Here is a 12,235-nt window from a genome sequence, read left to right as displayed (position 1 = left end):
CTACCTAGAATAAGTGGGATCCTCCTTAGTTGGTTCCTTCACATCCCCCAACAAGTAATTCAACTTTCCTCTTCCCCATATGGCCATCATGGCTGATTCGGCCCACTCTGAGTAGTTTGAACCATCAAACTTTTCAATTGTAATTTGGAAGGTGTTTTCAGACATGCTACCTGAACCTATCCCTAAAACACCCTCCCCTTGGCTTTTAAACTCCATTAATGATCAGTAAAAAAAAAAACTTCCTAATTACTGTACCAGTCGGCTTACTAGGTCTGTAGTAGGTAATAGCAGTAAAAGAAGCCCTAATTTCTGTGACAGTCAGCCTATTGAGACTTGTAGTAGTAAAAAAAAAAAGTAACAGTTTTGTTATAATAGTCCTGCTGAAACAACTACTGGATCTTCCAGAGAGCAAAGAAATAGAGGGAGACAAGTCCTGAAGCAATAACAACCTTGAAACTTGAGGGTTTTCTCTTAAACCCTAAAAAGGACTACAAGAATTTTCTAGAGTCTTTTTCCGCACCTCTTATATCAAGGTATTCTTGCTGCCAATCTTAAGAAAGATTGAAAACTTACCAAAAAAATCTGAAAAGCTTTGATCTTGATGAAAAACTTCTAGGATTTTGATTGTCTCTCTTGGTCTTGAAGAGAAAAAACTGATATTGAACCAGAAATCTTCTGAAATTCTGATTGCCACCTCTAGTCTTAATCAAGAACTGATCTTGATCTTCTAATCTTGAAGGGGAAATTCTGATCTTGAACATAAATCCTCTAAAATTCTGATCACAACCTCTAGTACCGATCGAATAGAAATCCTTTGAAATTCTGATCGCCACCTCTAGTACTGATCAAGGATTGATCTTGATCCTTTTCTCTTCTTCTGATTCTTCCTGGTTATCAAAGATATGATCCAATCTTTGGACTACTACTATAGATAACCTCCAAGAATCAGTCGAAGAGAGCTTTATCTATTCTTCCAGCCCTAGGCAACTCTCATGTGGTTGGCTAGACCAAACTCACATGAAAATCCCTAATCCAAGCTCTATTACCAAGTAGTCGTACAAGACTACATATTTGAACAAAAAATAAAAGAAAATTGAAAGATAAGAGAAGAGAAGAAGAACTCGTGGAAGGGTTTTAGGCAAAAAGTGTGGTTGATTATCTTAAACAATCACCCCACCCTTTGAATTTATATACATGCTTTCATAATTGTAATAGGACTTAATGTTTACATGGCAAGATAAGATAAGATTAAAACTAATCCTACTAGGAAAGCTAATCCTAATCAAGACTTGATTAAATCTATTCTATTAACCCTAATCAAGACTTAATTAATCTTGCAAAGTTTCCTACGCTATTCTATTGACATTGAACAAGCACATACCTATTTGTACCTAATCTGTTTAGATGTCTATTTAGCTGCGTTTTGTAAGACTTTGGAGTGAAAATGGTTAATCAAAGTGAATTTGCACTCCAGTTAAGCTTTGCAGGCATTTGGTAGGATTACATTTTTTTATTAGAAATAAAAACAGATTTGTTTTTTCTGGCATTTTTCTTTTGCACTCAGTTGGTCAATGTAAATCCATCAAGATAAAAATTTGGTCAATGTCAAAAAAATAGTTTCTGGTCTTGAAATCCATTCTTGTATCCATCACAACCAAACACAATACAGAATTTATCAATACAAAACCAAACCAAGTTAGAAAACGTATTTGCATTTGCACTCTTACCAAACTCAACCTTACTAATTAAGAGGGCTCAGAGAAATTTTAGCTCACAGGATCAAGATCTTAATTATTTAGTATACATAACAAACTGATAACAGGGGCTGAGTATGATGGATTAAGAGGATTCAGAGGTTTTGTATCTTTTGATTACAGAAATGCATCATATGATTGTTCAGGAATTTAGCCTTTTCTACTTCTTCCAGTTCAATGAAAGACTACAATATTTAGAAAGACAAATACCTCAGCCTACCAGTAATGGACAAGACCCAAAATCTTGTTAACATTCTGGATTGCACTCACTTCATTCAACTGCACAACCGCACTATAGCACACGAAATGAACCATAAAACTAATGACTGGCAGAATGGAATATAATTCTAACAATTGATTATAGTAGGCAATCGTGTACGTGTGTATCACTGCACAAAAGTATGGCCGTTTCCCAGCAAATACCTCACTTTGTTTCAAGGGATTTGTTGGCTAATCAACTGACATTAGAGACAACCGAATATCCTGTTATGTATTGCATAGCAAAAAGAATAATAAAAATAATGAGAAATAATATTAGGCAGATCTTATTTTTTCACTCAGTAGCATGTTTCTCATGTAGCTCTCCATTCTGTCTTAAGTGATAAAATGGATCGATCCAGCGATCATCTTCCCTCACAGCTTGGTCCCATCGCTGCTTGAATATTTCAAGCTCGGCTGTTGACTGCCTACGGATCTGTGACTCAGATGTAATACAAAATACATGATATTTAAGTCATATAAAAGCAGTCTTATCATTACCCAAAAGAAAGTTGTGGCAAAGCAGGCTAAAGAGTGAAAAAATCAAAGATATGTATAAAATCTATTCAGAAAATGATAAAATAAAAAGCAACTGTTGGTTTCTTACATGGGTTCTTAAATCAATTGATCTGTCACTCTGCACACACAGATAAAAAACAAAGAATCATAATATTCTCCTGACTGAGAATTTGGTAATTGGTAGTACATTGAAACAGTAAAAGCAGTATCAAAGAAACTACCTTCACAGGTGAATGTTCTGGTGACTTACGATCTGGAGGTGGCTGTATAAATATCAAAAATAAGATCAAGGATAAGTTAATCCTCATTGTATGAGAAGAGTAAGGAGAGAAAGGAAAGAAAGAAATGGAAAATAATAAAAGAGGGATAGTCAGATAGGAACACAAGAACATGAAGACATCATCACATACAACTAGATGCAACACATTGAAATCTAGCATTCATTTGGTCCTTACCAAGGATGTATCTGAAAATAGATCCAATTGTATAAACACAATCAACTTAGCTTTCTAGGTACTCAATGTAAACATTTTTATGTCAGGAAGAGTGCAACACCTCATGGGTAAACATCATCCAACTATTGTCATGGAGTCTTATAAGGTCAACTTCCTGAACTCCTTAAGGAGACATGCATGCACTGTCCTAACCATTTTTCTATGCAACTTCACAGAGGCAATTTTTGTTTTTGAAAACTCTCCAAACTGACCACATAATGGCTGGGGTATTTTATTCCCCAGGGCCTTGCCCTTTTACTTAGGCCTGTGGCTCACAACAAATATGCCAAAAAAATTGGTTTAAAGATCTGCAGTGAATTTACAATTGGTGAATGTTTGTTTCATCAATATCATCATTCAAGCAAAGGGCGCAATAGGTCAAGTCTCTCACCAAATTGTCTCTTGTGAGAATCCAAAATGGATGCTACATGCAACATGAAATGAATCTTGGTGGGATGGGGATCTCCAAATCAGTTCACAAGAAAAGCTTTCACCTTCCACCTCTTACCCAAGGAAACTACCCACCGCCATGAAAGCATTCTTATATGTTGTATGTATTTATCCCCCCTTACAATTGACTTATTAGAATCATTGGAATTTCAAGAAATTCTTTTGTTGCTTATATTTTTGGAAATAATTCCCAGTTAAAATCATCTCTCCTTTTATTCATCCTTCTAAATAACATGAATTAGTTCCCATAACTGCCCCAAAGGGATTGTTTCACATTTGAATCATGATTCACGCAATCTGATGCAGAATTATTCTTGAATCAAATTTCATATTAAACTGAACCGCAATTTGTAGAAGTTAAGGACACTAGCCTTAAAAATTACTACCCCCTAATTATTTTACCTAAAGACTACAACTTTAAGTACGTGATTTCCAACTTTGTTAAGATGTTGGCATGCCCCTCCATCAGTAGATGTTTCATGAAAGATCTATTGATGTAATCATTTGCTCTTCTCTAAAATATATTGGTGGTGTTAAAGTATCTGGGGAAGTCATACAATCAACTTACTACATCAAAATCTTTTATAAAATATTTTTCTCATTCTCTTTCTTCTTTCTCTTTCATGGTTCTAATATTTCAAATTCTTTTATTAAAGACTAGCCACATCAGAAAAACTGTTACGTTTTAAAATGGGACGTAATGTAAATTCTGTCTACCTCAAGGGAGACAGAGACCTCTGAGAGATAAATCTCAAATAACAAGGGATAATTCTCATAATAATTTAATTAAGAGGAGAATTACAATTTAAATAGACTCTTGAACAATAATCGACTCCTAAAGACTTTGATCTCTACCATAATCCGCATATCCTGCTAAATGCAACCATTCTCTACATAACTACCAACATGGACCCCATAAGACTCAACGTGAGTGCATTACATGGACTTACACGGACTCTAACTGACTCAAGTAAACCACAGCTGAGGACTGCTCTGTAGGGAGAGCGTGAAGTCTGTGTGAAGAAGGGTGTTTTTTATGAGTGTTTATGCAGGAATGGTGAGACAAGAGCAGAAGTCTCTGAAACATAATGGCCAAAAAAGAATAAGAGGATGAGAACGGTAATATTCTGAATGAGGATGCCAAAGTGGAGGTGTTCAGTAAGCGGATATGGCAGAGGAGAAATGCAAATTTAGTGTTTTCGGCAGTATCCTAACAGACAAGAAGATTAACCTAAAAGGTTAAGGCCTACAAGTCTCTGTTTTCCCAACAACGGGTCTTTGCCTTCCTCTTGGGGCTGAACCCTGTATATGACCCTCAGAATTCAGATATTAGGAAGTAAAGATCTTCCTTCAGTGCAAGAAGTGTATGCTCTAGTACAATCTGAAGAGAGTAGGCGAAGTGTGATGAATAGCTCCGAGGGGGAGAAGATTGCCTTAGTGGCTAAAGGGAGTATAGGTGTAGGAAGCAATAATTCCTTTAAGAAGGGTGACTTCCAAAAGAGAGTGGATGAAAAGGATAAGTTATGGTGTACTCATTGCCAGAAGGCCAAACATACCCAAGATACTTGTTGTGACCACCATGGAAAGCCAAAGTGGGCCCAAGAGTTGAGTAAGAAATCAGATCAGAATATGAAACCGGACAGCAGAGTCAAAAAAGTCTCAATACAGCAAACTTGGACTCCCAAGAGCCTCAATCATCTACTGCTATTCACCAGGACCGCCCATCCGCTGCCGATCCCTGAGAAGATATCATTAATTCTTTCCGTGACCACTTGGATCTGTATGCAAGAGCAACCCGTCAAATGTATTCTGCTCCTCCTGCCTTGACTTCTTTTACATCTACTTCAGGTAATGGTAATCTTGCCACAACCTTCCATGTGTCCTCCCATTCACCTGATTCCCCTTAGATAATTGACTCTGAATCCTCAAACCATATGACGGGTAAGCCAAATTGTTTTCAGCCCTATCAACTTTTATCTGGTAGGGACAAAGTGAGATTAGCTGATGGTTCTTTTTCCACCATAGCTGGTGAAGGAACCATAACCCTTCCTTTGGACTTACCCTTTCTAATGTATTACATGTTTTGAAATTACCTATAAACTTGTTTTCTATCAATAGCATTACAAATTCATTAAATTGTTCAGTGACCTTTTTCCCTTCTTCTTGTGCTCTACAGGATTTGGACTCAGGGAAGATGATTGATAGAGGTCGTATGGTGGATGATCTCTACATGTTGGAGAACAAAGCTAGTCTTGCAGTCATTGAATCTATGAGTTAGTCTAGTATGAGTCAAGTTTACTTATGGCATAGTCGTTTGGGTCATTTATCTTTTGAGGCGCTAAAGGTCTTACTTCCAGATTTATTTAAATTAGTGTCAGTGTATGAGCTCAAAATGGTGTGCCGAAACTCCTCAACAAAATGGTGTTGCAGAAAGAAAAAACCGCCATCTACTTGAAGTGGCTCGTGGGTTACTCATCCATATGAGTGTTCCAAAATGTTTTTGGTTGGATGTAAGGTTCAAAGTATCGATACGATACGAGTTTCAGTCGTATCGTATCGGTACTTAGAAACGGCCGAAACTTTATTTTTTTTTTTAGTTTTTTTTCACATTTTGGTTTTTTGGGAAGCTTTTAGCATGCTTTTTATTATCAAAAAAATTGGGGGTCCGAAACACCTGGAAACAGGCGTTTCAGACCGTATTTTTTCAAAAGATACGATACGATACGCCCTGTATCGGGCATATCGTATTGATACTTTGAACCATGATTGGATGTTGTGTTATGTGCTACCTATCTCATCAACCGTATGCCATCTCGGGTGTTAGAGCACAAGGCCCCTCATCAGCTCCTACTTGTGTCTTCTTGGGCTATCCTTCTTCTCAAAAGGGTTACCGTTGTCCCGATCCTGTTTCTCAGAAATACTATGTTTCTATGGATGTCTTTCTTTGAGAGTGATCCTTTCTTTCCAGTTTCTCCTTAGGGAGAGAATAGGGTGGAGGAGAAACAATTTCAAGTGCTATCTCCTCTACTTAACCCTCCTCCGTTCCATGTCTTCTCCGTCGCCACAAGGGCCAGCTAGGTTCAAAAGCTGTGAGCAACTTGAAACTGTACGCCAACATCATCAGATTCATTGGGGACGGATTCCGTCCCACTAGGTACTATTATTCTTGTTGACATTCCTGATCCTATTGCTATTGATTCTTCTTCTGCCAATGACCTTGACATCCTTATTGCACAAAGGAAGGGAGTTAGGTCATGTACCACCAAACATCCTATCTCCCACTTTATCTTATATGATAACATCTCATCCTCGTTTCGTGCTTTTCTCTCTTCCATTGATAGTGTCCCTATCCCCAAAAATGTGGTAGAAGCTCTTTCAGTACCTGAATGGACAGATGCAATGAAAGAAGAGATTGATGCATTACATAAAAATAGTACATGGGAATTAGTGGATCTTCTTGTGGGAAAGGAACCAATAGGGTGCAAGTGGGTTTTTGCAATAAAGCACAGGGCTGATGGTACAGTAGAAAGGTACAAAGTTCGGTTGGTGGCGAAAGGGTTTACTCAAGTGTATGGAGTAAACTATGCAGAGACATTTGCTCCTGTTGCTAAGATGAACTCCATCAGAGTTCTTTTTTCTCTTGCTGCTAACCTTGATTGGGATCTCCACCAGTTAGATATTAAAAATGTCTTCCTGAATGGTGATCTTGAAGAAGAGATGAACATGGTGCGACCTCGCGCTTTCTATGCTCAAGACCAAAAAAAAGGTGTAGGTTAAAGAAGTCCTTGTACGGACTAAAACAATCATCGAGAGCTTGATTCAACAAGTTTCATCTAGCTATACAGCAGATTGGTTATAAACAATGTCAGATTGATCATACATTATTTGTGAAAAAAGGAGGGGAAAATTGCAGCCTTGATAGTGTATGTTGATGACATAGTTATCACAGGCGAATGGAAAGTGGAAATTCAGAGACTAAAGGAGTTCCTAGCCACTCAGTTTGAGGTGAAGGATCTAGGTCCCTTGAAGTATTTTCTTGGAATTGAAGGGGCCCGTTTGAAAAGGGGGATCTTCATTTCTTAAAGAAAATACATCCTAGATTTAAATTTCAGATTTAAGTATATTTATATATAGATTATTTAATATAAAAAGGGTTTTGAAAAAACACATGTAAACAGGTGTATCGGGGTTCAAAGATACGATACAATACGCCCCGTATTGGGCATATCGTGCCGATACTTTGAACCTTGTCTCTACCTGCTATTGGGGTCCTCTTGTTAGTGGTGCACTTACTCTATCTTCATTGGACCTGTGAGAAGAGTAAGACACTTTGAGTTTAGCAAAATGAGCCACGAGGGAATCGAACATCTGCGGAAGTCTTTTCCATCATCCACTCTTGGCCGATGGCCAACGATCGAATATTTCCTTTCAATTGTGAAAGTCGACATTCAAAACCGGGATTCATGACTGGCTCTGATACCATCTATTACATTCTAAAATGGGATGTAATGTAAATTCCGCCTACTTTGGGGAGACGAAGACCTCCATGAGATAACTCTCAATTAACAAGGGATAATTCTCATAATAATTTAATTAAGAGGAGAATTACAACTTGAATAGATTCTTGAACTATAACCAACTCAAAGAGACTTGATCTCCACCATAACCCACCCACGTATACCACTCAATGCAACCAATCTCTACGTAACTACCAACATGGACCCCACAAGACTCGATGTGAATGCATTACGTGGACTTAGATGGACTCTAACTAACTCAAGTAAATACTTGTGTGTAAAGATGTCAACTAACAACTATTTATTCTCTCCCTAATACCTAGATAGGCGGGCCCACAAATGGATATGTGACAAACACCCATAGTTTTTTGACATGCCACAAATGCCTCGTCTTAGAATATTTTCATGAAAGACCAAACATGAAATGAAGGAGAAAAAAAAGTGGAAGTGGAGTATTTAGCATGACATCCAAATTACCTGACCATAAACAGGAACTAGAATGGCTGAGGGAGAAATAGTATGATTGAGATAACTCAATAAAGTTCCTATTAACTTTCCCTTAAATAATAGTGAATTCCTTGGTTACAACTTACAGGATACAATATAAAACAATGTAATCTATTTTCAGGTATTATAACCTTTCTTTTCCATAAGGTAATCCAAGGTAAATGCAGAAAAAAGAATAGAGTGAATCTAATGGGAGAAGTGTAATGGAGGAAGATAGCACCATCTAGGCATCACACTTAGAGAATGCAAGAGTCCTTGTACCAAGTAATACAACAATAACAGTTACATAAATTGGCCCTGGTAATTCACATATACAGATTACATTATAAATAGCAACATGCTAGAATAAATCAAGCCAATATCTTATATGAATGGAGATTATACTTTCCCTCAGTTAGAAGATATATATTCTGTTTTATGTTAGTGTCAGCAGGGTTAATTTTGTCTTTCTTCTTTTAGTTTTTCTTTATTACTTGAGTAGTGGCACAACTGTAATTTTACAGTATTATATCATTAATAAAAGTGGGCAGCATTTAGAGGTCGATGGTTCTGTTCGATCCATTTTGCTTTCAGCCCTAGTTCTCCTTCTCTTCTTCTCCACATCTTCTCTTCTCTCTCTTAATCCTGAATATCTTCTAGAGTTTTTTGCTGGACTTGTTTGTTTCACGACTGATCACATGATTTCAGAGTCAAAAGGATCGAGCCAGTCTGTTCCAGATGCCATACAGCCCTCTGTCTTTTTCTAGTGTCTTTTTCTAGGCATGGAAGTGTCTTTTTCTAGTGATCGACCACTAGAAAAAGACACTTCCATGCCTCAGGTTGCAGTTTTGTCGAGTTGTTGGTGGTTTTCTAGATTCCCTCTTATTGGCGATTCAAAGAGGGGCTGGTTTTGGATGGTACAGGCTAGTTGCTTCTCCATGGGTTTTCTATTGTGTGATGTGTGAAAACAGTGTGGTGATACAAGTGTTTCTATGCCCAATCTATGTTCTTGAAGTTGGCTAGCAGTTAGGAAAGTTGTTTGGTGTTTTTCCCAAGTTCTGGCTATAGTTTTTGTTGCTTTCAGACTAGTGAAAATTGTTGTTTGGTGGTTTTTATTATCTTGGGGAGAGTTTTTTGGTGAAGGTTGCTGAAATAGTGTATCTACATTCCGTATGTGAGTTTTGACATCTATGGGTTGGGAGACCAAGTCTAGTGTGGTGACGTCAAGGTTGTCCAGTTGACGTATGCAAAACTCAATGGTGCAAACAACATTCCCTGGGCAAAATATGTAGAGGTGAATCCAACTGCTAGAGGAAAATTGAAATGCATTAGGATGAAAAACAAGATTCAGGTTCTGTTGGATATAGTGATCTTTTTTATGAAGAGTAATGAGAACCTGAGTCTGGTGCAAGAAAATGCACAAATTATGATGTCTTTGGAATAGCATGGAACCTTATATTAGTGTAAATCTGATGTTCCTATAAATGCAAAGGAAATATGGGGCCATGCTAAACAGCCATACTTTGGAGTGACAAGATAATGTTACAAGGATTTATCAACTTCATCAGGAATATTTTCAGCTCCAACAAGGTGATAAAACTATGGAAAAGTATTATGCAGTCTCAAGAGTCTGATGATGAGTTGAATTCCTACGAACCGCTGTCTAATGATCTAAGGTACAGCAACAATAGAGGGATCAGTTAGATATTGTCCAGTTTCTTTCATAACTAAGAACAGAGTATAAATCAGTCCATGCACAAATCCTGGGTAGTAGTGAGATCCCTACATTGTCAGAAGTCTTTTCTATAGTGAGAAGAATTTCTAATCCAAAGACTGATAGGTCTCCAATTTCTGAGAACTCTGCTATAGTTGCAACCAGGGGAGGTAGAAGTTGTATGCATGGTAAAGGAGGTCATGGCGGTGGATGTGGAGGTGGTAGGGATGCAGGTGTTATTAGAGGACAAGGCATTGGAATACATCGTACAGTATGTGAATGTACTCATCATGGGCATGAAGGATATACCGTGAGCTTTTATTACAACTTGCATGGCCCACCATGTACATGAGCCAATCATGTTTCAGTTGGAGGAGACTATGGTATAGTTGGTGATGAGTTCTATCACCTTAGTTTCTAGGAAGGAGGAGATGACTTCTTTATTGTATAGTTGGTGATGAGTTCTATCACCTTAGTTTCTAGGAAGGAGGAGATGACTTCTATCACACATTAGGAGTATGAAAAACTTCGTCTATCTTCTTCCTCTTCCAGTAATACTGCTACCCTTGTAAAATCAGGTATAACTTGTCTTGCATCTAATTCTAGGTCTTGGGTTATAGATTCTGGAGCCTTAGACCATATGACTAGGTCTCCAAATTATTTTGTTTCTTTATCCCCTCCCTCCTCTTCTTAAACTTTACTTTAGCAGCTTATCTGATGGTACTAACTCTCCTATGTCTAGTAAAGGAGATGTCTCCTAATTCTGAATTAACTTTTTGCCTAAATTTCCTGTTACCCTCTTGTCTTTTAGTAAACTTACTAAAACTCTTAATTTCTCTATTCCATTCTTCTCTTTTCATTGTGTTTTAGGATCTCAAGACGGGGAAGATGATTGGTGGCAAGAATGAGGCTAGAGGATTGCACTATCTAGATGGTGGTGGCACTGTCAATTGGGCCATTTGTGTCAACTTAGTAAGCATGGTTGAGTGTCTTTCGTTCCAAAAGAAAATAAAAGAGTGCCAGGTCCTTTTGTTCTTGTTCATTCCAATGTTTGGGATCCAAATCATATAATGGGTTTACGGCAGAGTTTGGTAGTGCTTATTTGAAAAATAAGTGATTATTCTAATAAGTGTTCATGAGCATTTGGTGAAAAAGCACTTATTTCAAACAGGGGTAGTATAAGTATTTTCAAAATGACATGGCAGGCCAAGACAGGCCAGAAAGGAAATAAGCACTAAAAAATAAGCCCATAATTTAAGCTTCTCAAATAAAAACTTATTCTGAGGAATATGCACTTATTTGGGCTTATTTCCCAAACACAAATAAGTTCTTATTGGTGTGGTCCTAGCCCAAAATAAGTGCTTATTTGAATAAGCACTTATTTTTAAGCACTCCCAAAAAATATATAATATTTAATAAAAGCCTCTTCAAAATTGTTTAATATTTTTCTTTCTATGATAAAATTCAAAATTAATTTGGTGTTTCTATAAAAATGTTTTGTTCTGAACAATGCAAACCCTTCCAATCATTTTCTAAATCTCACAATATTATTCATCAATTTTCCTATTCCCATACCGCACAACAAAATGGAATGGGCGAAAGGAAGAATAGACACTTGATTCATACAACTCGGGCCCTCCTTAGTCAGATGCTCATCCCTAAAATTTATTGTAATGATGTACTTATGTATTGTTTTCTTATTAATTGTATGCATTCTTCTATCCTTAATGGCGAATCTCCTTTTTGTCTCCTCTTTCCTTCCATGTCTTTATTTCTTCTTCCTCCTCGTGTTTCTGGCTGTATTTTCTTTGTTCATAGACTTGGCCCTGGATTGAATAAGCTTGATTTTTGTGCTCTAAAGTGTGTCTTTTTGGGATATTCTCAAACACAGAAAGGTTATAAATGTCATTGTTCCACTCTCTATCAATTCTTTGTTGTTCTAGACATTTCCTTCTTTGAAAATGTTCCTTTCTTCTGTGTCGTTGAGTCTCTATCTCCTTTACTTCATATTCCTATTCCTACTACCCCTACCAACTCCTACTG

At 37.3% G+C, this 12,235-nt stretch overlaps 1 protein-coding gene across 5 annotated transcripts in view; it reads right to left on the bottom strand.

Annotated features, from left to right (window-relative positions):
* Positions 1-2,062: 2,062 nt before the first annotated feature.
* The window catches only part of LOC104610123 (uncharacterized), an 84,172-nt gene continuing 73,999 nt past the window's right edge, over positions 2,063-12,235 (bottom strand). For all 5 annotated transcript variants that reach the window (XM_010276610.3, XM_088904298.1, XM_010276609.3 and 2 more), the window contains 3 exons: positions 2,753-2,794; positions 2,620-2,649; positions 2,063-2,448 (listed from right to left, as the gene is read on the bottom strand). In XM_010276610.3, coding sequence (XP_010274912.1) covers positions 2,308-2,448; positions 2,620-2,649; positions 2,753-2,794 — 213 coding nt within the window. In that variant the 3' untranslated portion in view covers positions 2,063-2,307. The remainder of the gene's footprint in view (positions 2,449-2,619; positions 2,650-2,752; positions 2,795-12,235) is intronic.

Source organism: Nelumbo nucifera, chromosome 4 (assembly GCF_055504915.1).
Source record: "Nelumbo nucifera cultivar China Antique chromosome 4, China Antique-T2T, whole genome shotgun sequence".
Lineage (NCBI taxonomy): Eukaryota > Viridiplantae > Streptophyta > Magnoliopsida > Proteales > Nelumbonaceae > Nelumbo > Nelumbo nucifera.
Note: the sequence above shows the minus strand (reverse complement) of the source record. Positions and strands in the feature narration are given on the sequence as shown.